General features: G+C 53.6%; 8 protein-coding genes and 1 non-coding gene across 9 annotated transcripts; 5 read left to right on the top strand and 4 right to left on the bottom strand.

The window, feature by feature from the left end:
* Positions 1-70: 70 nt before the first annotated feature.
* On the bottom strand, positions 71-3,549 carry BDZ83DRAFT_755344 (potassium/sodium efflux P-type ATPase; the record flags this gene model as incomplete). The annotated part of the gene is made up of 4 exons (XM_060514597.1): positions 71-757; positions 817-2,279; positions 2,341-3,223; positions 3,292-3,549. 4 exons carry the CDS (start codon positions 3,547-3,549, stop codon positions 71-73), a joined length of 3,291 nt encoding a protein of 1,096 aa, XP_060361376.1.
* Positions 3,550-7,020: 3,471 nt separating this feature from the next.
* On the top strand, positions 7,021-8,244 carry BDZ83DRAFT_466739 (uncharacterized protein). The gene is made up of 3 exons (XM_060503260.1): positions 7,021-7,225; positions 7,294-7,464; positions 7,601-8,244. The coding sequence occupies exons 1-3, from the start codon at positions 7,155-7,157 to the stop codon at positions 8,109-8,111; spliced, it is 753 nt and encodes a 250-aa protein (XP_060361375.1). The 5' UTR covers positions 7,021-7,154; the 3' UTR covers positions 8,112-8,244.
* Positions 8,245-10,830: 2,586 nt separating this feature from the next.
* Positions 10,831-13,649, top strand: BDZ83DRAFT_632482 (UV damage endonuclease UvdE). The gene is made up of 2 exons (XM_060508972.1): positions 10,831-12,128; positions 12,183-13,649. Exons 1-2 carry the CDS (start codon positions 11,328-11,330, stop codon positions 13,503-13,505), a joined length of 2,124 nt encoding a protein of 707 aa, XP_060361374.1. The 5' UTR covers positions 10,831-11,327; the 3' UTR covers positions 13,506-13,649.
* Positions 13,650-14,989: 1,340 nt separating this feature from the next.
* Positions 14,990-16,907, top strand: BDZ83DRAFT_585607 (transmembrane amino acid transporter; the record flags this gene model as incomplete). Its single annotated transcript, XM_060505861.1, has 5 exons — positions 14,990-15,166; positions 15,236-15,403; positions 15,450-15,526; positions 15,584-15,934; positions 15,989-16,907. 5 exons carry the CDS (start codon positions 14,990-14,992, stop codon positions 16,905-16,907), a joined length of 1,692 nt encoding a protein of 563 aa, XP_060361373.1.
* Positions 16,908-17,216: 309 nt separating this feature from the next.
* On the bottom strand, positions 17,217-18,238 carry BDZ83DRAFT_585633 (histone-fold-containing protein; the record flags this gene model as incomplete). Its single annotated transcript, XM_060505864.1, has 2 exons — positions 17,217-17,576; positions 17,642-18,238. The coding sequence occupies 2 exons, from the start codon at positions 18,236-18,238 to the stop codon at positions 17,217-17,219; spliced, it is 957 nt and encodes a 318-aa protein (XP_060361372.1).
* An 849-nt stretch (positions 18,239-19,087) lies between these two features.
* BDZ83DRAFT_585598 (GTP cyclohydrolase I) lies at positions 19,088-20,160 on the top strand (the record flags this gene model as incomplete). Its single annotated transcript, XM_060505860.1, has 3 exons — positions 19,088-19,430; positions 19,488-19,792; positions 19,855-20,160. 3 exons carry the CDS (start codon positions 19,088-19,090, stop codon positions 20,158-20,160), a joined length of 954 nt encoding a protein of 317 aa, XP_060361371.1.
* Positions 20,161-20,782: 622 nt separating this feature from the next.
* BDZ83DRAFT_t227 lies at positions 20,783-20,870 on the bottom strand. Its single transcript has one exon. It is a non-coding gene; the product is annotated as a tRNA-Tyr (tRNA).
* Positions 20,871-22,511: 1,641 nt separating this feature from the next.
* Positions 22,512-23,684, top strand: BDZ83DRAFT_755339 (uncharacterized protein; the record flags this gene model as incomplete). Its single annotated transcript, XM_060514596.1, has 1 exon — positions 22,512-23,684. One exon carries the CDS (start codon positions 22,512-22,514, stop codon positions 23,682-23,684), a length of 1,173 nt encoding a protein of 390 aa, XP_060361370.1.
* A 133-nt stretch (positions 23,685-23,817) lies between these two features.
* BDZ83DRAFT_786208 (cell wall protein) lies at positions 23,818-24,869 on the bottom strand (the record flags this gene model as incomplete). The annotated part of the gene is made up of 2 exons (XM_060515650.1): positions 24,080-24,869; positions 23,818-23,857 (listed from the first exon to the last, which is right to left on the bottom strand). Exons 1-2 carry the CDS (start codon positions 24,760-24,762, stop codon positions 23,818-23,820), a joined length of 723 nt encoding a protein of 240 aa, XP_060361369.1. The 5' UTR covers positions 24,763-24,869.
* Positions 24,870-26,431: the final 1,562 nt, after the last annotated feature.

The following is a 26,431-nucleotide window of genomic DNA, read 5'->3' as shown; positions in this document are numbered from 1 at the left end:
TCCTATACTTTGTTCTCCTCAAATCTGCATTCTTCCGCCATGAACGTAAATGCTCATCACCTATCCATAATCACCTGCTGCCTCCACTCGAGTACCCGTAGCCCTTCTCCCGCATCTCCTTCTCATTTGTCATCGTCCGGCTGCCGAGAGTAGGAGAAGAATCAAGCGCAACACCGCCAATAGTGTAGTAGTGACCAAACACACGGCTCTCGAGGTCCTTGGTGCCGCCGTGAGCCTTGTGCGCCACACGCCGGAAGTAGACACGCTTAGCCCACTTCCACGACTCCACGCCCATGAAGAAGAGCACCGCGCCGACGAAGACGATGCCCCACTCCCATGTAATAGGTGCGTGCTTGAACACCTTGGTGTTGAGCACAGGGATGTAAGTGAGGGGGAAAATGGTGATGAAGCCGATGAGGATGGCGAAAAAGAGAAGCTTGTTGCGCCAGGTGTCCCAGAACCACTGGGTGAAGTACTTTGTGCTCTTGGGTTGCATGCGGAAGAAGGAGCGGCGCATGTTGACCATCTCCCAGGCGAGGAAGAGGGCGAACCAGGTCAAACTCGCGAAGCAGGTTGCGCGGGCGCGGAACACGGTATCGCACTCTTCCGAGTAGGTGTTGTTGCAGTTGCTACCGAATTGGCCGTTGCCCCAGCCAAACATGACGAGCACGAAAGACGCAAGGCAGAGCGTGGCAGTCCAGACACCGTAGACAAGCATGTCGAGCATCAGTTCCCAGGTGAAGACGCCAATTTTCATCTATAGTAGGTCAGTGTCTTGCGCCAGGTCAAGAAAGAAAAGGATCAAGGGAAACTTACGTCTTGGGGAGGTCGGTCCATGATATCCGGGGCAGCGACTTCGAACCCGAGAGCCATATCAGGAAGACCGGAGGTAATCATGATAATCCACATGACCTCGACAGGCGCCAGGGGAAACACGGAAAGCCCGCTGTCATCCTTGAAGACCAAGCCGATGAGAAGAGTCAGGGCCTGGGCGACGTTACAGGCCAACACGTGCAGGACGAATTTCTGGATATTATCAAACATGCGACGACCTTCCTCAACGGCATTGAGAATCGATGCGAAATTATCATCAGTGAGGATGATGTCTGACGCCTCCTTGGCGACATCAGAGCCGCTCTCACCCATAGCGATGCCGACGTCAGCACGCTTCAAACTAGGGGAATCGTTCACACCATCGCCCGTCATAGCCACAAAGCGCTCACGTCTGTGAAGAGCCTCAATCATGCGAACCTTGGTCTGGGGGGCACAGCGAGCGACAACCAGCGGGAGATTGGGCAGCTTATCAATCTCATCGTCGGAAAGCTTGTCGAAGTCGTGGGCAGCCATGACCATCGTTTTCGCCACGCTCGCTGAAATCTCATTCATGCGCGTGGGCAGGATACCGACCTCGAGGGCGATAGCACGAGCAGTTTCGGGATGGTCACCAGTAAGCATATGAACGCTGACACCGGCCTCGTGGAACTTCTTGACAGAAGGGCCGGATTCGGGACGGGGAGGGTCATAAAGACCGATGAGGCCACGGAAAGTGAGGTCCTTTTCGAAGTTGGCGCGATCGAGGTTGTCGTGGTTATCAACGGTACCAATGTCAGACTTGCTCGCAAAGGCCAGGACACGGAGCCCAAGGCGGGCAAGGGCCTCCATATTCGCCAGAATATCCTGCTCAATGTCCTTGGTAAGCTCGACGACATCATCGTCCATCTGTATCGTAGGGCAAGAGGAGATGACACGCTCGACGGCACCCTTGGTAAAGAGCCAGGTCTTGTTTCCCGATGCTGCGTTTGTCTGAGTGTCCTCGAAGATTACGGACATCTTCTTGACATCAGAGTCGAAAGGGAACTCGGCAATCTGCTGCCAACGGTTGGATTCGCCAGCGAGACGGAGTCTGTTCCAATTGAAGCGAGATGCAAAAACCTGGATGGCAATCTCGGTAGGGTCACCACGGGCGTGCCACTCACCCTCGGGGGTCTTGTGGACATTGGCCAAGTTAGCGAGGGATGCAACGTTGAAGTAGTCTGTGAGAACGGTGCTCTCCTTAAGACGATCCTCAGCATCGGCATTGGAGAATGGCTCGCCATCACCCTCCTTGGAACTGAAGTTGATGTCCTTGGGCTGGTCAAAGCTGTGACCGAGGTCTCCCGTCGTAGGATTGAAGGGCTCGTTGGTGTTGCCGACGGAAAAGGTGCCCTTCCCAGGAACCCAGGCCTTGCGGACAACCATCTTCCCTTGGGTGAGAGTTCCGGTCTTGTCAGAACAAATGTCTGCCGATGGATTAGCATCTGTTATTGGGAGGGAACTTCATTGTATTTGGTGGAAACCTACTCGTAACACCTCCAAGGGCCTCCAAGCTCTTCAACTGGCGAACAATAACGTGACGCTGGACCATGCGTTTCGTGCCAGCAGCCATGGTGATAGTCAAGACCACGACTAGCGAGGCAGGAATCATCGCAAGACCAGTGGCAACGGCGTAAATCACGACCTCCTGCGTTGTATTGAACTTGTTTGCTCCCAACACGATCAGGGCGCACACGACAGCGGTACCGAAGAGCAGAATCGCCAGTTTGGACAGCTTTCTCTGTAGAGGCGTTCCAACATTGACGCCCAAGAAGCGTCCAACAGCATCGGAAAGGGTTAAAGTCCATGCTTGAAGGTAGCGCCCAAAGGTGGCAGAGCCGTCCTCCTTACGCTTGACCTCTCGACGGCGCGAGTTCTTGCCCCGAAGGGCGGCAGCAATCTGACCAATTTCGGTGTACATGCCTGTAGCGAAGACGATACCACGAGCACGTCCCTTTGTAACGGTTGAAGAGCTGTAAGCGACGTTCAGACGGTCGCCAGGTCCAGTCTCATCATCAAAAGTCTGAGCAGCCTCCTTGCGGATGGGGAGAGACTCTCCCGTGAGCAAGGCTTCGTTTGTTTCGAAGTTGACGGCTTCGATGATGCGAACGTCGGCAGGGATGGTGTCACCGGTCTTGAGCTCGACCATGTCACCAGGGACAATCTCGACGGTGGGGACGGTGATGTTGCGGCCCTCGCGTACGGCCTGGGCAGTGGGTGAGCTAAGTGATCGAAGGGAATCCATAGTCTTTGCGGCCTTGAATTCTTGATGGAAGCCGACAGTAATGTTAAGGAAGATAACACCAGCGACGACACCTCCTTCGATCCAAGACTTGATACCAAAAGAAGCACCCATAGCCAGGATCAGAACCTAATTCGACATCCAGGTCAGTCTATCGCTCTTTAGATGGAAGGATCAAGACGGTGAAGAAGTCATACCAAGGTCATTGCATTGGCAATCTGTCCAATGAAGATCTTGACAGGCTGAACACCCTTATCGGCGCCGAACTCGTTGCGGCCATACTCTTCAAGACGAGTCTTAGCGTCCTCGGGAGACAAGCCGTCGTCTGGGTTGGCCCTCAACTCCTGAACGACTTGCTCGGTAGCCAGAGCATGCGCTGGCCGGGACATGGGCTTGTTAGACTGTCCGGAGACGTGGTTGGCCATGGCCTCGGCCTCGGGATCTTTTTTCCCCATGTTGACAATTCTTCACCGGTGGAAAGGGTGAATTAATTGAGGATAAACGCGAGAGGACAGGTGACGATGGAAAAATTTCCGGGCTACCTGGCAGAAGCTCTCTAAGAGATTCCAAGAACGATCGCTGGAACCAGTTGGAGTAGAGGGATGTGTAAGTCTTCAGACAAATACGGGTTGGAACGGGCAAAAGTGTGAGTGCTCTGCTCTTATCCAGGTTCAAGCACTTCTACCCCCTTAAGGTCAAGAGAACAGTCAAGCATGAGGAGGAAAAATGAGGTAATGATAAAAAGTCGTCGGCAAGACTTGATTCAGATTGTGTCGAGAGAGATGAGGAACAAAAAGCCAAAGATTCGAGAGGGGAGTTGGGAGAACATGTATACATGTACTTGGTGACCGAGGACGGGGAATCATCTCTGGGCTTTATGACTTCATAACGAGATAGACGGACAGTACGAGGGGGGCGTAAAACGCCCACATCTATCGCTTCCACATCTACCAGTCTCCTCGCGGTCCGCTGTGACAAGCGTTCTCGTGGGTGTCGAGGGCGTATTCCTTCAGCCTTGGCGGCTCTGCGCGGGGCTCTGTTCAGGGTGCACCCAGGCTTTCCATGGTGTTGGGGTAATCTCAAGATGTTCGACCGAACATCGGTCGTGAACACGCGAGCGGTTCAATAGCACGCAATTCAGATCTTGGTTGGATCTTGACGCCCTCGCCTGCCATGTTGAGCCGCCGAGACTCTGGGCAGCGGGCCTCATTCTGGGCAACCCGCTCCTCGAGAGGCTGAGAGCGGTGCTGGGCATTGTAATGGAGAATACAATTGGACCCGCAAGAGACAAGAGCATGGAGGAAGGGGTGGGTGAGGTTGAGGGATCGATGCTTTCGGTGATGAATTTGGCTGCGCCCAGAAAGATAGAAGACGAGAGTTTCTGCCTTCCCCACTACGCCACCGGCCAGTAAGACATCTCTCTGCCTTCCAAGAAACATTCATTGTGGGGATACCCTCCTTCTAGAAGGTTGCCAGTTGCAGGGGTGCTGTCACCTCTGCAGTAGTGTATCTGCAATGGTGCCAATATCGTATACTGTGGTTGGTCGTAGACTGTATGCGTACATTTTTCTCGAAGTTCAGGCTGTAGGGTGGACAGGTCTGGAGAGTAACACCGGCGGGCTTGCGGTAAGGCCGAGTCCCGCTCAGTGTCGCTGAGTTGACTCCGGGTGTCCCATAAGTACGGATAGGGACAATAATTTTAGAGATGAGAGAAGCCGCTGGCCGAGGATCATGACCGTCGCAGGGATGTGTGTACGTCCAAGAAAGTGCCCAGAAGCTAATATGGTTCCTGGGCAGCGCGGTTGGTACGTCGGAAACAGCTCTTCAAGACTCGTGTTTGATAGAGGGGAATCGCAACGAGGGGACTCTATGCCAATTTCCCCGCCATTCCCCACTCTCCCTGCTGCCGACTGCGCGGCGACCAATTTGCTCATCCTGCTCATCCGGCTCCTTCTCATGACCAGGACCTAGACATGCCAGGTCCGGAGTTGTGAGTGACGGGCGCCAGAAGGTGACGCACACAGCATACGACAACGGCTGCAACATTTTCTTAGGAGGCCTCTCAGTGCTCTGCACAACTATAAAGCGCCGTCTGTTGTCCGGGTCGTTACAGGTGAGCGGATGGGTTGTTGAACGTCTGCGGCGCCGAGGGCAAGCCGCCGGCACCGTCAGACTCGCAAAAGCCCCCGATATTTCGGTCACTCTTCAAATTTTCCCATCCGTAAATACGTATGCGAATTCGAATCTGGTCGGTGGGCTCCGAACCTCCGTCAACCCGGTCGCCCATCTTCAGCTCACACCATGTCTGCACTTCGCAACGTCAGTCGAAGTCCTGCCCTCGCCATTCCTCTCAACCTCTCCCCTCGCTTTGAACCCCGCGCACGAGAACGCCTGCCCAGAGGTCACTCATATGTTGGCTGCGAGAAACGTGGAGAGGGCGAATATGAACCGGGATCTTGACCCCAGTATCACCGACTCACGACACTCCGGGCGCAACACGGGCGGGGGGAGAACAGGTCTGCCCAGAAACACAGCCACCCCGAGTGAGACGCCTAGATACTGGGCGAGAAATGTAGGAGCATGATTCGGAGACTCATCGAAATGTGTCGAGAGATATCGTGAGCCCCTCAGATAGGCCGATATTATCTGGGCATAGGAAGACAAGGCCGCGAATAGCCCGGCGTATCCAGCGACGACCACGCCTTCCAGCGTATCATGTCAGTGCATGCTTGCGGGAAACTCGGAGCATGGTCTTTCCAGCATGCTTCATTGCCTTTCTCCATTCAGTGTCGCAAGAGACACCGGTCAGCTGATGGTATTGGATGGCGGACGTCTTGGCCGTCCCGAGGTGGACATATGAGGTGGGTTGCGGATGGGAAAAGCTGAACCTCTGGTAGGTCAGTCTGTCAGCCAAGGGATGACGGGCAACTTGGCGGTTCTTGGCCGGTCTGCTGGGCGCCGGCGCCGCTCCTCCAGAGTCCACTTTCCTCTCCTCCAGCGCCGCCGCCGGCTCTCCTGGGGTCCGTGTATGCGTCTTCTTGTTGGGCGGTTGGAGTCTGGAATACTCCGTAGATGGTTCCCACCTCTAAACCTTGGGGTCTCCACGGAGGGTTCATTCAAAAGTTTCCAACTCTCCTGAGGGGTGTAAGGGATATGGAGGGGCACTCCCTGGTGAGAGTCCTCGTCACCCCAACATTCCCCCCGCCCATCCACTGAAACGGTAAGGGTATCTAAGGTCAATCAACCCCTCCGTTGCTTCGTTTTTTGTTTTTTGTTCCCTGCCCCGTTGCGGTTCAGTCTGTTTGCCCAGGAGTCCAGACTCCAGACTCATCGGCCTCTGTTTGGGAAACGGGGGCAAGGTGAAAGAGGCGTTCCGCCTCTTACCAAGGATACCAAGACCAGTATCACACGCCAGTTTTACGTCACAAAGCAGGGCTATTTTCCCTGATCCCCAGAAAGAGTTGCACCTGAACAGGCGTCTGATTCGGTGTAATTTGCAGCCAAGGTTCTTGGCCTACGAAGAACGATATTGCGAGGATTCTGAGCCGGGATGAATAGAGCAAATGATTGATGATAAGGCATGTGTGGCCTTGTTGGAACTCGTCAACTCATCGTTATCTCAAGCAAACGGCGATTGGCAAGGAAGACTGCGCGCCCAGCTGTGTGAACAGCATAGTTGAGCGCCGGCGCTCTTGGGTGAGTGAGGGGTATCGGTGGCTGATGGCAGATGGCAGAGAGCTCGCATCTGGCGTATCACCAACTCGGCTCTTGACTCCAGCCATTCATGGAGGTTCTGTAGGTGTGCCTTGTCGGTCTATGTAGCGTTTGTTGTCATCTGATCAGCCTTCATTGCGCCGCCGCTTGTCGACATCCGCTGAGTTAAATGGTCGCCATCGCCGCATCTCTCACCACAAATACGATGTGTAATTTTTGAAAGCCACACCACAGCCCGTTGTTGGCGTTACAAAACTCGCGATTGCCCAGCGCAAGAAGTGCCCGCTCTTACTTTGAAGTCGATCAAGGACTCTGGCATGCCCCTCGTCGGGCACCCACCGGCCGGATGGACGAACTTGGCATAATTTTGCTTACGCTATTCATGGTCCTTCTCGTCTGCGGGCCGCTGTACAGACCGTACTGAACCTACCCCTCTCTCTCAGTCAAAATTGCGACGAGGAGCTGATGAGCACGCGTGTCGACAGAGTCCGCCTCACGTATCTGCGCATACAAGACCGTCGCAAATACCATCCCAGGACATCAAAGTTCCAAGATGCCCGACGAAAATTGAGCACAGTTTCTGAGTGCAATAGCACTACACTCGAGGGCTTGGATCTTGAGTCGAAGCTGAACCAGCATGACTCGGAGCCGGAATGGTGAGTATCTCTCGCCGAGCTGTTCACTGAGGGGAAAGCCTTGGGGACGGGGCGTGCGCTATCTCCGCGGGGGGAAGCCGACGACAGAGTTCGCCAATGCATAACATACCGAGGTCGCTAACGCTGCCACCGATAGTCCCATCTGTATCGGTCCACTGTTCGTCGCAAGCAACTACAATACGGCCGGAGCAGAACCGACACAAGCAATCACCCTGAAGGCCCCCAATTCCGATTGGGACACCCGTGTTCGAGAAGGAAGTGGAGAAGAGCCAAGCCGGTCCACGATCGGAGGCACGAACGAGGGTCGTGATGTGAACGCCATATTGCGAAGCTGGAGCATGCCGTGGCCGTGGAAGAGGAAATTGTCCGCTTCGGCAAGTGAACCGTCTGAAGATGATATTCTGATGCTGAAAAGCTGCCAACATGCTTTCCACGCCAAGTGTCTCTCGTCGTGGTTTTTGATTGAGCGGTTTGACTGTCCCGTCTGCCGAAGTCAATATTGGCAGACGCGGGAGACCCGCGCCAGGGCGGCGACCGCACCGGCGGCGCCGGTGCCGGAGAGCGGGTCTGTTGATGACGGATCCGGTATCACACCACCAGTCCCGGCTCGGCTTGCGGCCGGGCGGATGGCAGTGCGTGTGATGTGACGCCGGGTCGTGCTGGCTTGGAAGATAGTCCGCCTCCTTTCTTTATGTGGCCCTCCAGATACCCCAGCGCAATGGAGCAGGAGTCGAATCTTGCACTATGGTATAGTTTAGTTTTCACAGTATGGTCTTGCAATTCAAAGCACCTTTGCCAGTCGTCATGTGTCAGTGCGATTGTGCGGCCGTTCGCAACGGTTTATCTACCCAAAGTCAGCGTGCGGTGCTGTCTTGTTATGTATAACCTCGCGACGTAGCTATTTGGGCATTTTTAAGCTAGCCAGGCATCACGAGGGGGAGTTGATTGAGTATTTAACGCTCCAATGTGGCGTGTGAGTCTGAGGTAGGGCGCTGCCCAACCATTGAATGCGCATGGATGGCTAAGTACAGCAATTGTGCCGTGATCGAGAGAGGAACCATGTGGGGGCTTCGTTAATGTAGATAGATATTTCGATTCTCGTACGAGAGGACTGGCAAAGTCTCGAAGATTGCAGGCACTGCCGAACAATACTGGAAACGTAAGCCAACCACGGGGGAGCCAGTAAGCGGGAGTTGAATGACATCGAGATCGCATCGTCATGGAGCCGGAGGTTTTGCTCAGCTCACGGACCAGACGGTCTGGGGGTGGCGCGCGGTGTAGCTGGAGGCGCAGGGGTTGGCTGCATGGTACATTGGCTGGCAAGATGGATAGTTGATACGAGAGTGCCACGATCCGATGGCTGCTTGTACTCATGATTGCTAATAGGTGATCAAGCATCGAGAATACCATGTTGTACATGTCGGCTCGCCATCGAGAGTGCCATGGGAGTCGTTGTTTTGCAGTTTTCTCGACAAATAGCAGCGGCGATGCAGGTAGACAGTACAATACGGTACTGCAAGGCAAGCCTCAAACAGTGTGTATCTTCCAAGGTGGAGTCCCAAGTCCGAATTGTTGTTCTATTGGACGAGGGAGGTGAGACTTTGGCTGGGTTCGGTGAGCTCGACTTGCGCAGAGCTAGCTACGAGGCGCGCACTCCCTGCTGGGATGATGAATTAGTGATGGAACAACCCGAATGTGAGTGGACGACGGAGCTTGTGTTCCCTGGTGGCATCCGTATGCTGCGTAGGTAGGGCAGACAGAGTGTGGCTACTTCCAATGACAGCTCGAATAGCTGCATATGTACGTTGCGGCGCGTGCGGTGACATTGGTGAATACCTAGTGAAGTGGATGTCTCTGCCTCTGTCTCTGGCAATGGGACAATGAGGTCATGTTCATGAGGCTGAATGGTACATGGAAGATGTGGAGAGACTGGAGGCGTTGGGTGGACTCTGCAACGTCTGCTACCAATGCGTGCCGTCATGGAAGCTCAATGTTGTGCAGCAAATCTTCGATGAAGGTGGAATGTCGATGTCACAAATGGAGAATTGGAGACTGGGAATTGGGTGTGTGTGGTATGCAAATTCTATCCGCTTGGCTCCATTGAGTTCCTGCTTGGTGTAACGGATGTCTAGGCCCTCCTTCCTTCTACAAGTAATGTGCTTCAATTCATAACCTATTTAGACTGGGGAAGGAACTAGAACAAGGTGGCTCTCCTTCCCTTCCATGGACGCAAGGTACTTACCACTAAGGTAGGTACGGTACCTACGTTGAAGAAAAAGGATGAGGAAGGAAGGTGCTTGCGATTTGGAATTTGGTACGATGACAAGTTCCTTCCTAAATCCAAACGGCATTGGTTGCGCACTTGCCATGCACATGGCTCAACAGTAAGGTAGAAGGAAGGTAGGTAAGGCAGAAGGAAGGCACAATGGAGGTGAGGTGTCGTGGTAGTGACGTCGGGAGCTCCTGCTGTCGATTTAGTCGAGGTGCGTCTGCGCTGTTGGAGGAATGACGCACCATGCGTGGTCTGTGCTCTCCACACCTACCTCATAGCTCTCTATCGTCCCTTCCTCATGTTCCACATCCACGGTTGCGAACGCGCTTTTTCCTCCCGCGCTTTCTTTTTATTCTTCTCCTCCTTCTTCCACTTTGCATACCTAGGTACCCTAAGGTACCGGGATGAAGTGAGGAATCATCCTTACTCATCAGGTAAGCGTCTTCCTCGTCTCTAACTAAGGCACTTGGGTACTCGAGCATCGACTGTGGCGTCTCAACTGCCTCATTACTCGTATGGCGGTTTCGCGTCCTTTATTCAACTCAGCCGTCTTCTTTTTCTGCCTGACTCTATTGATCCTACGCGTCATACCTCAAGGGGCGAGCTATGAGCCGGAATGTGGTGCCGTATGGGACCTGGTCCATATTAAAAATTAAGAGAGAGAAAAAAGTAGACTCTCGCACAGGATGGAGAGGAGAGGCATCCTCGAGATCGTGTTGCCTTAACCTTACCTCATGACACACCCCTTGTGTTCCTCTCTCCCATCACAAACATGAGAAAGAGCGAGTGAGACTGAGTAGGTAATTGGTGACATCCAATGATCGGGGGACCCTACCTCGAGGTAGAGAGCACCCGTCTTACCTTAGCTTCTGTTGCCAATTCCCATCCTTCCCGTCCAATTCCCTACCTACCTTACCTTACCTTAGCTCAAAGTACCTACCTCAAGCTAAGCTCAGGTAGACCCTCGCCTCTCTTACTAGCCCGTTCGCGCCAAGGTACATGCCCCTTTGTACCTTGCTCCCATCCGACGTCTATCTCTCGTGCGCGCAGTGCTCGGTCTCTGGCCCCGTTGACCTCATCGACGTTTTCCATCTCTTCGTCTTTGCCTCTTTCCCACTCCCGGCTCTCTCCCTCTCCCTTCTGCGCCCTCTCACGCTTTCTTCCTTTGCTTCACTCGGCGCGCGCTGAATGTGACTTGAGAAATCTTCCTTCAACCCAGCTTCAACTCATCCCAAATCATCTACTCCTCTCTTGGTTTCCCAGACAGTCTCGTTGCGCCTGTCATCATCGTCTTCCTTCCCGTCCTCACACAAGAGCATCATCCTGAACGAAGCACCCTACTACTCACACAACATCCCTTGAGGTACCTCACCCGATTCGAACTTCGGTCACCTGCAGTTGCCCCAAGGCGTCTCTACGTAATTCGCATCCATCTGACACTCGGCCATCCGTATTACCTTAGTTCCCACATGGCAAACATCCACCTTGGAGCATAAAGATCCTAGGGTTCTTACTACTACGCGCTTCCATATCAATCACCTTGCCGGGCCACTTCTCAACAGATCCGCCCGCTCCTCCCGTCATTGACTGCATGAGGAGCTTTTCTTCCGCCACCGCCAATCATCTGTCGTATACCCAACGACTTCTTCGTGCCACGAGCCCTCTCGTGCCGTCACATGTCCCGCCCCTGAGCTCATCGCTCGCTTGTGCCTCCCACCCCCATCAGTACTCGTTCCGACGACCATTTACTTTACTTAACGGCTCGTACACCACCATGGCCGCACCCAAGCGAAAGAAGTCCGGTATAACCAATGGACAACCTACAAACACCGAGGCTACCAATCCCGTCCCCGATACTCCGGCTCCGCGCCGATCCGCCAGAAACATCAGCGACGTGAAGATAGTCACCAAGCCCGGCGCCGCCATGAGTCCCACCGAAGCCGATCTCGCAAAAGACCAACCACCGGCTAAGCGCCGCCAGATTAGCCGTAAGAAGGCCGACTCTGAGAATGGTGTGCGCCGTGCCATGAGAGAGCTCACCGAAATGGAGAATCGTCTGCAGAATTCCACCAGGAACCAGCGTCTTGCCATTGAGACAAGCCATGTTCCGCCTGGTTCTACCAAGCCTCACTCAGACAAACACGCATATAAACCTCACATGACAGTCCATGCCTCAGATCCAGAGAAACTCGCCCGGATGGCTGAAGAGGAGCGATCTGGTACCCCCAATTTGGATGCCGCCCCAATCGAGGGTCCGGACGGGGAAGGCGCTGTCGGTGACGTCGAGGATGACAAGATGCGCCTCGAAAACGCCCCGGAGAGAGGTGCCGGACGAGATCCGCCTGTAAACAGTAACTACCTGCCCCTCCCATGGACTGGGAGGCTGGGTTACGTATGATCTTTCCCATATTCTACATCTCGGTGCCCATGACTAAAACTGTGTTAGGCCTGTCTCAACACATATCTCCGCGCTGCAAATCCACCCGTCTTCAGTTCGAGAACTTGCCGCATAGCCTCCATATTACAACACCGTCATCCTCTTGCGGATCCTTCTCAGCCTGAACACGCTACCAAGAATCGCCCTGACGAAAACCAGCCGGCCGATATCAAACGCGGCCAGAAGTATGTCGAGGAGCTGGGCCTGGCCAACGCTCGGGATATTGTGAAAATGCTCCGATGGAACGACAAGTACGGAATCAAATTCATGCGACTCAGCTCAGAAATGTTTCCGTTTGCTAGCCATGAGGAATACGGCTACCGTCTTACCCCGTTCGCCGCGGAGCCTCTTGAAGAAGCCGGAAAAGTTGCTGCACAACTGGGCCACAGATTAACAACACACCCCGGCCAGTTTACTCAGCTCGGCTCACCACGCAAAGAAGTCATCACAGCTGCAATTCGAGATCTTGAATATCACGATGAGTTGCTCAGCCTTCTCCGCCTCCCGGAGCAGCAAAACAGAGACGCCATCATGATTTTGCATATGGGTGGCACTTACGGTGACAAGGCGTCTACGCTAGACCGATTCCGTACCAACTATGCCAAGCTGTCACAGTCCATCAAGAATCGACTTGTCCTCGAGAACGACGACGTCGCCTGGTCTGTTCATGACCTACTACCTATCTGCGAAGAGTTGAATATCCCAATGGTTCTTGACTTCCATCATCACAATATCATCTTCGACGCAAGCCAATTGCGTGAAGGCACCGAGGACATTACAAAGATCTACGACAGAATCAGTGCTACATGGACGCGAAAGAATATCAAGCAAAAGATGCATTATAGCGAGTCGTGCCCAAGCGCCACCACACCCCGGGACCGAAGAAAGCACTCTCCGCGAGTGCGCACTCTTCCGCCGTGTCCTCCTGACGCAGATCTCATGATCGAGGCCAAAGACAAGGAGCAGGCTGTTTTCGAACTCATGCGTACATTCAGACTTCCGGGATGGGACTCGTTCAATAATGTGGTCCCTCACGAACGTCTTGATGAAGTCCGGCCTAACAAGGCAGCTGCCAAGAAGGATGGCAAGAAGAAGCCTAAGAAATCCAAGAAAAAGAAGGATGATGACGAGGAAGACGAGGAGCCAGAGGAGCTTGAACCGGTCGCCGTCGAAGAGAAGATCGTAGCCCCTGAAGATTTCGGCATGGGCGGTCCGCAACATAGGGTGTATTGGCCCGAGGGCATGGAGGAATGGCTGAGGCCTAAGAAGCGGGAAGTAAAGAAGGCGAAATCGACACAAATCAAGGAGGAGATCAAGAAGGAAGACGATTAGTGCCATTATCTGGTGGCATGGTGACTGGGGGTTCACCATGTACAATCTGTATAAAGACAAGGCCGGTGCATTATCATCGAGACATGCTTCGAAATAGCAGAAATGAAGTTTGTAATACGCTATTGACGAAGAGATAGGCTGGCGTGATACTAAGAGCCATGAATGACATAAGAAAATGGAGAGACCGATTCGATGGTGTGTTTGGGCCATCAATGTGTTCAAACATGGTGGGCACCCCTTGGCCTGTGTTGGCAAAATGGCGGTACGATCAGCCCCCTGAACACTGGTACGATTTGTTAAGCATAACCAGACACGCTCGTTCCTTTGTGAAGGGATTTGACAGATATTTGTATAGTCAAACTCCGCGCATACGCCGTCGATTGGTAGAGCCATCGGGTTGTCGACGCCGGCCAGTGATCCACCTCAACATTGGGTTTATAGACCGAGGAGACCGATGCCCGTTGAAAATTCTTCAATCATCACAATGACATCTCGATTGGAACCGAAGGAAGGTGGAATCGTAGCCAATGAATGATATGAGCTCGCAGGACGCATGAGACTTGGCTGCATAACAATGATAGCCAATCTGCGCATTTTTATATACCTGCCATCGACAACGTCATGGATATCGACAATTGCCGAACACCCACCACCTCGGCCCATCTCAATCATGATATCTTTTATCTATCAATCGCTCGAGATTGATATCTTCAGTAAATCTTGACCCCATTAAAGATAGACGACGGATCAGTTGAGCCGATTCACCCCACATCCATTAACAGCGAGAAGGGGGTTGAAAAAGTCAATGACCAGATGATTGTGATAGTCACGCGGGATAAATTGACAACCAACAGTCCCCCGGTTCTATGGCCATCAAATCACCTTTGCCGGCTGCCCGTGTGTCGTCAATTCACGCCAAGGAGGGTTGCAACGACTTTTCCTTATCAAGGTTACAGCAGGCCCCGGGGGGGTTGAGAAAGCTTAGCTCGGGAGGAGATAGGATGGCGAGGGGGGAAGGGGGGTTTATCCTTGAACGGCTCCAATCTGTTCCGGAAGATGAACAGCGACAGAGGTATATCGCGGGGGTTCAGGGTATCTAACCTCTGGCTGAGTTGAAGTGATACCCTCAAATGCTACTCCCTCTGTGCGACTGTGGTATCGGAGCGATAGTTGGACGGGCCGATATCAGAACTGCTACGTTACGATCAATTCAACTCATAAGAGATCCTTTCCCCATACTCAGCTCTTCTGGGTGAGTCTTGATTATGTGTAGTCCATCAAACATCTACTCCCCCAACATCAGTGCCTCCATGACCCATCCCGCTTGAAGTCGTCCCAACCCTGAGACACGATAAACGACACAAACAATGTCTACCCACCACGGCGTACCTGCGCCCACGGACGACGTCCAGAATGCTCAAAACAAACCACAGTCCCTCCTCGACCAGACCCCGTCCCGCCAAGATGGGCAAACCTTTTACACCATGGAGCCGCCGGCGGTGATACTGCACGACCCCAACGTAACGTTTGAAGAGTACCTTTACTGGGCCGACGTCACGCGTGCCGAGGAGAAGCTGGCTAATGAGCGGTATTTACACTCTCGAGGACCCGTGACGCTCAAGGGTCTTGTGAAAGATCGCTTCAGGAAGGGCGACGAGCATGTGAGATTCCAGGGGGGCAGCGAGGGTAGTGGAAACGAGAATGTCGGTGCTGGTGCTGGGGAGAAGCAGAACGGGAGTGGAAGCGATAAGGCTTTGCAACCTGCGGAGAGTAGGGACGGCGGTGTCGTTACGCCCGAGGAGTGGAAGACAGCGAGTAGGGCGGTGAGGACTGCTGGCTGGGGCGCGGTGTTCTATCTCATCACCACGGATATCCTTGGGCCATTTTCTACGCCGTGGGTTTACCCATTCTCAAACCGTGGATGAAGCACAACTAACACGATAGTTCAGCTGGGCCTTTGCGCAGATGGGCTACGGGCCTGGTATCGCGCTCTACACCGTCTTCGGCGTCATGTCGTTGTAGTGAGTCCCCCATTATGTCATTCTCTTGGACAATTAGTGACTGATGACCAACTCAAGCTCCGGCTGGATCCTCTACAAAGCTTTCCTCGGCCTCGACTCGGACAGATACCCCCTCAAAGGCTACGGTGACCTCTACTTCCGCGTCTTTGGCGCCAAGGCGCGGCACGCCATCAACTTTGCCCAAGGTCTACAGCTCATGTTGTTTGTGGCCGTCCTGATCCTCGCGAACGGGCAGTCCATCTCGCAGATCAGCAAGGGCCCCAACGGCAACGCGGGAATCTGCTTCGTAGCGTGTCTTGTCATCTTCATGGCCGCCGGGTTCATCTTGGGCCAGATTCGGACGCTGCAGCGGTTTTCGTGGATTGCAAATCTGGCTGTGTGGGTGAACTTGCTCATCATTTTCATCTGGTAAGTCTTGAAATACCTTTCTGTCCGGGTCGATATTGACGAGATATCAAACAGCATGGGCGTCGTGGCACACTCTCCTCCCAATTTCGCCGCAACGCAGGCCTCCTTCGGCGACGCCTTCGGACCTGGACCCGTCATCACCTACGCCGGCACACCCCCACCCGGCATGGCCTCGGGCGGCTCCGGCTTTTTGGGTTCCATGAACGGGTTGAACCAAGCCGTCTACTCGTACGGCGGCTGTCTCATCTTTGCGGCCTTCATGGCGGAGATGCGGCACCCCATGGACTTCTGGAAGGCTCTTCTCTGCGGCGAGGTCTTTATCTACGTGTGCTACCTCGTCTTTGGGTTGTACGTGTACTCCTTCCAGGGCCAGTACGCCTTCAACCCGGCCATGCAGAGTCTGTCACCGTACTGGTGGCAGACGGCAACCAATATTCTGGGTCTGGTGACGGGTTTGATCGCGGCGGGGTTGTATGGGAATATCGGCATGAAGGTTCTTTACGTCGAGCTGCTGCAGGAAATTTTTGGGGCGCCGCCGTTGACCGAGTCCGCGGGTAAGATGCTGTGGGCAGCGGTGATCCCCGTTTACTGGGCTCTCGCCTTCATCATTGGCGCCGCTGTGCCGCAATTCTCCCTGGTGTCTGGTTTCATCGGGGCGCTGTTCATCCTGAGCTTCACATACACCCTTCCCGCGCTGCTCGGCTTGGGCTATTGGATTCGTAAGGATGCAATGGTGCCGGAGCAGGAGACGTTTGACCCCGCTACGGGTAGGTACGCGTACGTCGACGGCGGGTTCCAGCGATACTGGAGGGGGTTCATGAAGAGGCCTCTCTTCAATGCTTGGAACATCTTCTACATGCTGGGAGGGCTCGTCACTACGGCGTTGGGCATGTACTCGTCGATCGAGGGGTTGATCGCAGCGTTCAACGGAAAATCCCAGGCCACGAGCTTTGGGTGTGGAAGTCCAGTCTGAGTTACATAGGCTGGCCTAGGAATGGTACTTTGGCGGTGTTCATTAGTTGCTGCTGAACAGAGGGTTCACTGCTTACCTACATGATGATGTGATATTCTTTCAGCTCGTATCAACCAATCCAGGAAAAATCACTTCCAATCATCATCCTCAGACTGTAATACTGGTCATTAAGACAGCGTTGAGCCGTCGATGTTAAGGCTAACTATTTGTTAGACTGGGTATCATGTAAGCAAGCTCCCAAGCTTCTCCGTCGCCTTCCTCGCAACCCCCCTCCGGCGATGTCGTGACAATAAAAGCCATGCCACGGCACTACCGAAAGACTCGTCGTCCACCAGTTCGAACTGGGAATCTCTCGACGCCGCTGCTCTGCTGCTCGTGCCACAAGCCTTGAATTCCCACCCAGCCTCCATCTCCCGATAGTTTGTAACGTCGCCATGCTTCGCGGAGGTGGTCTGGCCGCAAGGGGGCTCTCCTGTCTTCTGTCTGGGTCGCGTCGTCTTTGGGCGGCGGCGTGGGTACGTCTGCCTGCTTTTCACCGGTACCTTTGATCCACTCTCCTTGCACATCTCGAGCTCTCTCGATGAGCTCGCCAATGAAAAGCTTTGATACTGACTTTACGGCGAGAGCGACATTCGGGGGGACGGATTGTGATACCGTCGCATTGACGACCTGTGTGGTACTTTCGTTAGTATAGTGGCATAGCACCAGCCGGCAGCCGGGTTGAGGAATCTTACCCTCTTGACTACGGACTCTGTGAGTTTGGCCGCACGCCAGAGTTCGTAGCGATCGTACTGTTCTGGGTCAAAGGACTCCACGAGCATGGCACGGAGTCTTATCTCCTCTTGCTTCTGCTCCTGCGTCCTGACCGTAGAATCCACCAGCGCCATGCGCATGTCGTTATCGTCGTCATCGTCATTGGCGCCTTCCTCTTGTGCATCGCCTCCAGCGCCTGCGCCGCTGACAGTTGTGGGCGCGCGTCCACCTACGAGAGAGGGCGTTTGTTCTCTGGTCTCAACGTTGGTCTGGTTCTTGGGCTTCCTGCCGCGCTTCTTCTTAGGAGGCGCACTGACTTGGCTGCCGCTGACGACACTAGCATTGTCGGCCGAGGGTGAACGTGGAAATGGTGAGCCGGCTTCGGGTGGGAAAGAAGTCTGGCGGAGGGGGTGGGCGGCAGTGGATGTGACGGAGAGTGTCGAGGCCTTTCGGCGCTTGGCAGACCCTGGAGGGGCGCCATCTGATGCTCGCTTCTTGTTCGACATGGGGAGCTGGGCAGGTGACGGATACGGTGGTGAGTGTGCGGTCGGAGAGTAGGAGTATGGAGGGGAAGCCATCGCAAAGGCTTCGAGGTGGATCGCAAGGAGAAGTGGTGAGCGCCGGCAAGCGCAGTTCTTATATCGAAGCGAGAGGGGGCGCCTGTCGGAGGGTTCGAGAAGAGTATGTAGTTGAGGAAGGTATCGGTTAGGGGTCGTTACGTTTGGTTGGGTTCAAGTTTGGTGGACGTCGTCAGAGTCGTGGAAATTCATGTCCAGCTTAAGCTTTGAGCGTGAAGGCGCGCCACGGTCGACCTACGCATCTAGAGAAAGTGGAGCACGAAGATCCGGATGACTAAGGTCGAGTGATTCCTGAGTTCTGCCGGCCAGCTGTCAAATGACCATTGCCAGTCCTTAGCAGTGTCAAGGCTCCTCTGGGCTGCACCGTGCACGGCAGGGCAGGCTGGAAACAAACGGGCGGATGTTTGAGCGAGGTTCCACTGAGATACGTACCGCCTGGAATGGACCCTTGCGTCAGACGGGAATCGGAGAAGTGGGTACCTGAGGGAACTAGGTAGGTAGCCATTTTTCGCAATACCAAGCTTACACTGCAGCAAGCGCTGAACGTGGCTGGCCGCTGCACCGGTGACTGGCAGAAATGCAATGCTGCAGCACGTTACGATCCTGAATCCTGGGGGAGGTACCTCCAAAATCTAGCGCTAAATCGCCCGATAAGATAACGCCGGCCGTAACCGAATTTTCTGCTCCGATTTCCCTCCAGAGTCCTGAATGAGCGCAGCGGGGGGCCGCCTGTGTACGGACTTTTGTTCATTTGGATCACCCAAATGTTCCCATTCTCCCACCTTCATAACCACAACCACCAATCTCTACCACCGATTCCCTCTCCTCTTCTCGCATCCGGATCTCACAATGACTCAATCAGAGGGCGCCGTGGTCAAAGACAGGAAGAGAAGCCGAAGCAGGCACCAGAATGGCCATCACAGTGCTTCAAGCGACGGGAGTGAAGCCGAGACCGCGAGCCAGTCCAGCAAGCGAAGCAGCAGGAAGCGCAAGGGCGACGACGATGCCAAAGTCAACGGCAACCACTCCAAGAAGCAGCGCCGTCCAAGCCTGAGCCAGCCTGCGCGTGACCCCCGTGACACTACCACATCGAAATCCAAGAAGAAGTCGTCCAAGCCCAAATCCGAGGGAGTCGTAACGAGGTCACCGAGCCCGGTGATCGACTTTGACGGCCTGAGTCGCCCGAGTAAGAGTCACGCCGTTCCCGACCCCGCGCAACCCAATTGACTAACGCGCAATATCTTTTCAGGCCTCGGAACCCGTGAACGTCTCGATGAATCCCCCGAGCAGGCTGCCGTTCGTCTCGAAAAGATGAAGGGCGCCGTCCGCACCATCCTCGAATGTGTCGGCGAAGACCCCGACCGCCCCGGCATCCTCGACACCCCGAGACGCTACGCCGAGGCCATGCTCTTCCTGACCCGCGGCTACCAGCAGAACGTCAAGGACATTGTCAACAATGCCATCTTCCAAGAAGGCCACAACGAAATGGTCATTGTCAAGGACATTGAGATCTTTAGCATGTGCGAGCACCACCTCGTTCCGTTCACCGGCAAGGTTTGTAGACCCCGAGATACCTCCCTTGACGATTACAACCCCCGGCTTACAAGTGTCTGCAGATGCACATTGCCTACATTCCCAAGAACCAGGTCATTGGCCTCTCGAAGCTTCCCCGTATTGCCGAAATGTTTAGCAGACGTTTCCAGATCCAGGAGCGCCTGACGAAGGAGGTTGCCTACGCCATCATGGAGATCCTGAAGCCCCAGGGCGTTGCCGTCGTGATGGAGTCAAGTCATCTGTGCATGGTCATGCGCGGCGTGCAGAAGACGACGGCTAGCACGATAACTAGCTGCGTGCTCGGTGCCTTCGAGAAGAAGGAGAAGACCCGGAACGAGTTCCTCAGTTTGGTGGGGTTGAAGACATAGTCGGGCATGCTGCGCAGAGGCACTCTGAGACATTACTCGAAAGGAATGTCTTCCGAGCGGCAATGATCTCGTCTGATATATTGTTCTACATATTCTCGGCGTTTGGTTTTTACGGGCATGCATCACGAATTGGAAAGACCATGTTTAACACTGGGTCAAGCATTGGCGATTATTGGGGGGTAGATTTCATGAGAAGGGAGCTCAACGCTCGTTCTGGACTAAAAGAATTTTTCAAAGCGCAGAATACAACACTTACATTGCTGGCTACGGGCTGGCTAGATTGCTCTTTTTCCAGCCAAGGGTTACCTATTCAAGCCTTCTTGCTTACCACGCCTACCGGCATATTAGTCCGTCATCGTGCTCTGGCGCCTAAGCGGTGAGACGTCTCCCTGCATTGATATGCGCTGCAAGGGAGCGCAAGCTATGCCGCCATGGCGCCATGGAGGGGCAGTTAAACAAGGCCAATCGACATTGACTCGGAAGCGAGTCGCGCTGCGAAACAATGTCGCTGAGGGAAGGAAGCAAAAGGAAACGAACCCCGCACATGCCACCACCCACAAATCTTTAGTGAAGGCATTGTTAACACAACACAACACAGCAAAAGCCAAAAGATGAGAGACTCTCTCCCCTTCCAGAATCGAACTAGAGACCTTTCGATGACAATGAAACCATTACAGTCGAACGTGATGAACCAACTACACCAAGGGGAGTATCGGGTACTAAGACCCGCTTGGTGAGATATCCGGGGCGGCCAGACAACGGTCTAAGAATGGTAATCGAGCGACTCCACCAGCTCCACAACCTCCGACATCTCGCTGGCGAGTGGGTAACAGAATAAGAGGCCAGGCAATACACAAGTCAACTTCGTTCTTACCAACCCTCGTATTATTAGAACTACTATAACACACTTCTTCAAGTGTATTCCTTAGTGAATATATAGAAGATGAGAAGTAAGAAAAGCGGTAAGGATAATAATTAGAGTGATGACAGTCATAAGGATACTAGAGATAATAACAGTCGTAAAGGTATAAGCAATTAGGATAGAATCAATGATAACTCTGGAGGCAAGGTATTAAACGGTAAACCACTCTGTTGTTTCAAACCTCTCAAGGCCAAACCTGATACGGATGAGGACACTATCACCGAGAAGCCCGATAAACCAGACCCAGAGTTCTTCAGACTGAACAGCAGCTCTCGAGCAACCAACATCGATCACGGGAATGGAGATAACACCGACAGTAGATAGTAAGTAGGCCGGCAAAGAGAAATAATGGTGGTCAACTAGTTGCTTCCACCCGGGTATAGCGCATGGTTCTCAACCCCATTAATTAGCAAGATATGGACAACATTCCTCTCAACTCGGACAACTCTTTGGCATTAGTTTGATGTCGTCTGGTGATGTACTTATAAAGGAAGATGTGCGTATCATAACAAGTGTGCTTAATATAAGCACAAGAGCTCTTCTCTTTCCTCGGGTCGAGTTCAAGATAGTGGTTCGAGGCAGAATATTGGTCAGAGTCTCTTGAGTCAGAGTGAAATGAGAGTTGCTTGTCGAGTAGAGATTATAGTCCATACCTCCCTCCTTCCTCTTCTCTCAATCAAGGTGACTTATTGGGGCAGTCCCTTCCTCAAGCACGGTAAACAAGTTCTTCAGCTCCTGCCTAGAAAAGACCCCAAGATATCTATTTAATAGCCGACTCTTTCTTCTCTCTTTTCCTCTCCATCTTTCTCTCTTCACAATCCACCCACAGGAGGAGTGTCAACGGGTCCCTTCCAGCCTCACACATACACTAATTCGCAGGAGAAGCACACCAAGGTATGTGAATCCTCGTCTTTAAAAGTACACTCATACATGAACTCCCGGATCCTGTGGTATTCCTGAACGTGGTGAAAGAGACGCGCTTCGCGAATGCCATACATACCAATTTCAACCGGAAGGTGGTATAGAAAATCCCTCTTTCCGCGGAGGTCACAGTCCCAATTCCCTTCAACCCACTACCCTTTGGCCGCAGGTCCTGCTCACCTACTTATGTTCTACACACCCGGCACCAGCACCACATCAACATTGACACAACACCACCGCATGGTCTCCCAAGTGCCAGTATTTCAGCTTCTTACGAGTCCCTTGCCATCTGAAAGGTTGGGTACGAGATACATTTCGTGAATTCTCATCGCATCAAGGTTCGAGTGGAAGGTGGGAGAGCACTTCTTTCCTTCCTCTGACAGTCGCCATCTCCTTCTCTAAACCGCCACCACCGCTCATCAACCCAACCCACTTATCTTCGCCCCTACAGACACAGCATCAACACAAGGGACTCTCATTTACAAACATCGCCACGGCCGGTATCAGTATGGCATCCAGCGGAGCCCTTGCATTGAGCCCGACTCTCTCCTACAAGTCAAAGCTAATCAGAGAGCTGTTTAATGCATTGCAACCAGACGAAGATGACGACGTGGTGTACTTTGGCGAGGATCCACCGGACCTCAAAAAACTAAGGAGGGACATCATGAAGATGCAGATGGCACAAGACAAGACTTCCGTGGAGTGGAAATTGCGGCATAATCGGCTCTCTTGGATCCTTGACTTCGTCGAGAAGTGGGACTGGAGAGAGTCTCATCCTTTGGGCTTTCGACGACTTAACCTTCTAGCGCGCTTTTCTCAGCCGGCCGCCACAAATGATCGAACCTGTCTGAAGATCTTCAGGAAGCACGGGATTATTCCAGACGACGCTACCATGCCCGGAGGTGGCCTCACTCTCGAGAATCAGAAACTCATCCATCAACACAAGGAGGGAATCATGCAGCAAGTTGTGGCCAAGGAGGCCAGAAGATTAGAGCATTTACGCAAGACCAACAGCCAGCGCCTTAAGGAAAAGTATAGAGACGCTGAAGAGATAATTACCGAAGAGTTGGAATTCTCAGATACAGGGCCGAGTGACGATGAAGATTCTGCCGATGAAGCGAGCAAGCTCGAGCAAACTGTTGGAGAGGAACCCGGCAACGAGACCGAGAACGGGGGCGAGAAGCACCCGCGCAAGGAGGCCATTGCGAAGGACCAAGACATCGTCACCAAGGATCCCCAGATCAAAGACCGAAAGCCAAGCGACGAAGAATCTACCAAGAGAGTTGCAGCTCCCGAGCAACCGATCGGAGACAAGTCCCACAACGACGAACATGAGAATGAGAATGGGGCCGCCATAGAAACATATATCGGGGAACCCGTAAGGGATGCTAGACCTCACAAGGATCTCTCATGGTCGAACTTTAAATGGATGAGCGATTCTGCTTATCAGGAGTATCTTCGCATCGTGGCCGAGCAGTCAAAGGAGAGCGATAGCGAACCCTCCGCTTCACAGAGCAATCCACAGACCGACGAGGCCGATGATAAGATGAATATTGATGAGGAGGACTGGGACAATATCGGGGCAGGTTGGATTGGGGGCACGGTCACCTATGATGGTCTCGACGAGGAGGTAGATGACGAGGAGGAAGATGACTTCGAGGCCACATGGCTCATAGAGTGAGCGACAGCACCAACCAACAAAGGGTAGATAGTCTGCGGTCCTTATTTGGGGACAAAAGTTCATAATCAGATAGCGAATTCTTCACACCTCAACACGTGCCTTGATCCTAGCCCAGATACACCGCCAATGTGATTTAGCCACCGCAGTCCGCATGACACTCTGTAGTAGTCAACCTGTGGGCAAAGTGGTATATGCGAACAACATCAATATACACATAGTGGCAAAGAAGCAGGCTTCGCATTGTCTACCTGAGCCCGTATGATACAACTCTCGAGTGCCTATAAGAAAGAAAAAAGGCCACCATAGACAATGTTTTGAAATCTCCCATATATCCTCCGCTGAATTCCGGTCCAAACCCCAAACTCCTGTCCCAACTCCACGCGAAATCCGCTTACAGCAGCATAACAGCGAACGCCGCCGCGGCAATGGAGCCGAGGCCGACGGAGAGGGTAGCGGCGCCAGCCTTGGCAGGGGAGGAAGTCTTGGGTGTGCCGTTCGAGGTTCCGTTGCCGCCGCCGCCCATGCCGTTGGCGTTGGTGCAGTTGCCTGCGGCGAAGGACTGCTGGGTTGATGAGAGTGTTGTGGCGAAGCTGCCGGCAAGCTGGCTGGCGACGGACTGGACACTCTGGGGGACCTTTGTGACGACGGTGTCGATGAGCTTCTTGGCGCCATCGCCAACGGAGCCGACTTGTGAGGAAATGATACCGCAGAGGCTAGCCTTCTCGAATTCGGGCTTCTTCTTCTCAAGGTTCTTGGTGAGGGCATTTCCATCGCTCTGAAGTCCAGAGACGAACTGCTGGAGCTGGAGGGCCTCGTTGAGAGTGATCTCGCTGGTGCCCATGACCTGCTGGGTACCCTGGTTGAGGGTGTTGGTGAAGGCGCCAGCGGCACCGGCGAGACCGCTGAGGTCACCGTTGAAGCCCTCCACAGCCTTGTTCAGGTCCTTCAGTGAGTTGCCGACTTGTTGGATGACGCCCTGGATGGTGGCCAGGTCACGCTCGGCGACGACCTTGGTGGGGGGCTCGGCGAAGACGCCCATGGCCAGAGTGAGGAGAGTGATCTCAGTGGTGAACTTCATCTTGTCGGTCGAGGATACCGGGGTTACGAATGTGACTGGTGTAGGTGGTGGTGATCTTCCGGAGATTCAGGTATATAGCGTACGGTGGGTATATCGACGTGTTTGGCCAGCAAGCATGAGAGAAGCAGAAGGGAAGAGAGAGAAGAAGGATCTTGGAGGCTTATAGACTGGCACAGACTAGATCAGACCCTCACATACGGGAGGGGCAAAACAACCTTCGCACAGACGGTAACATTATATGAAATCTCAGCTCATCGACTTCCCAAAAGCGTAATCCGTCTCACAAGTTACTCACGGTTCACCCCCGTACCTTTTTACCCACCTTCATACGGTTTGGGGGAGTGGGAAGTAGAGGAGGGGGCGAGAGGCCCGAGGAAGAAGATTCGACTCGACGCTTCTTCTGGCCCTCCATCACGTCTTCCTCGACCGGGGCATGCCTCTAGCCATTATTCGCATTGACTGCTGTCTTTGGACTTGACGTCAATGCATGGATCAGGAAGAGTACCTGGCACGGCAGGCCTACTCAGATTCGAGGCGGGATGGGATATGAATGATTTTGTTCGGCCACTCGCATCGCACGAATCGGCGTGGCCCGCATGCCATCGCCGATGGATGAACCTTTGAGGTTGATCGTCAACATGGGGGATGGCATCCTTGTTTAAGGTCCGGCGCTTATTTCACACAAGCTCGACGGGTAGCCCGCAGATTTGACCCATACATGCGGGTTCGGGCAATATTGACGATGTATCTGGCCTTCCTTCAAGCCTCACTTTCTCGATGATGGAGGCTGTGCAATACTTTAAACCCTCGAGCTATCTATGCGTTGCTCGACTGATATTTGAGGCGCGAGGCTCCGTCTTCTCTTCGACATTCTCACCAGCCAAGCCTCTTCGACTTGCCCCTCAGCCAAACCACCAGTACCACCACCGGGCGGCGGAGCTATTTTAAAACAAAGATATAAAACGGATTCGTCCCCGAAGCTGGGGTGTTAAACACTCCCCAACCCATGAGCCTCCCCCTCCCAAGCACAGCCTGACACGACGTCGCTCGCCGAAGTGAAACGTGAAACGTGCGGGCGGATCCCTGCTCAACTCTCTTCCCGCGCTGGCGGATCTGGCGATCCCCCACAGCACCACTACCAAAGAAGACATACCTCTCGCTTGTGAACTTCCGACTTGCTTCGCTGCGGATTCCTCTCCGGACCTCTCATAGGAGAAAGGTCGTCGACAACTTGACCGGGATTTGTTGGGATCATCCAGGCCAGCCGTCGCAGATTTTGTTAACGAGAGCGGGATACGCCGGCAGAGGTCAGACCGCTCGTCGGTGCGAGCTTATTTCTTCCTCAGTCGGCCGGCCATCTGCCTTATGTGTGAAGGGTCTCTCCAAGGGTCCTATCAAACTGTTTTCAGGCCTCTTCTCATTCTCAAAGCAATAGTATACGTTGAATACCGCACGTTCTTTAAGCCTGATGGCAGTTGACCGACCGGTTGATTGACGTAAAGAACGGGCCGTCTTTGGCGTCTTCACGATGCATAGCTTCATGTGCGGCACTGACGATGGCCTAGCGTGTAAGTCAGTGTCAGTCAAAGTCTGCCTTCCACACGGCCTTCCACACAAGTTTGGGTTAGTTGGAAGGCCTAAGGTAAGGTGACGCCCGGAAATAAAACTC

Source organism: Colletotrichum acutatum (genome assembly GCF_030867785.1).
Source record: "Colletotrichum acutatum strain CBS 112980 chromosome Unknown BDZ83scaffold_98, whole genome shotgun sequence".
Taxonomy (NCBI): Eukaryota; Fungi; Ascomycota; class Sordariomycetes; order Glomerellales; family Glomerellaceae; genus Colletotrichum; species Colletotrichum acutatum.
Note: the sequence above shows the minus strand (reverse complement) of the source record. Positions and strands in the feature narration are given on the sequence as shown.

Coding starts and splice junctions, on each gene's coding strand:
- BDZ83DRAFT_466739 (XM_060503260.1), top strand. CDS start 7,155: ATGGACGAACTTGGCATAATTTTGCTTACGCTATTCATGGTCCTTCTC. Junction 7,226..7,293: donor TGCGGGCCGCTGTACAGACC/GTACTGAACCTA, acceptor GCGTGTCGACAG/AGTCCGCCTCACGTATCTGC. Junction 7,465..7,600: donor CATGACTCGGAGCCGGAATG/GTGAGTATCTCT, acceptor TGCCACCGATAG/TCCCATCTGTATCGGTCCAC.
- BDZ83DRAFT_632482 (XM_060508972.1), top strand. CDS start 11,328: ATGAGGAGCTTTTCTTCCGCCACCGCCAATCATCTGTCGTATACCCAA. Junction 12,129..12,182: donor GGACTGGGAGGCTGGGTTAC/GTATGATCTTTC, acceptor AAACTGTGTTAG/GCCTGTCTCAACACATATCT.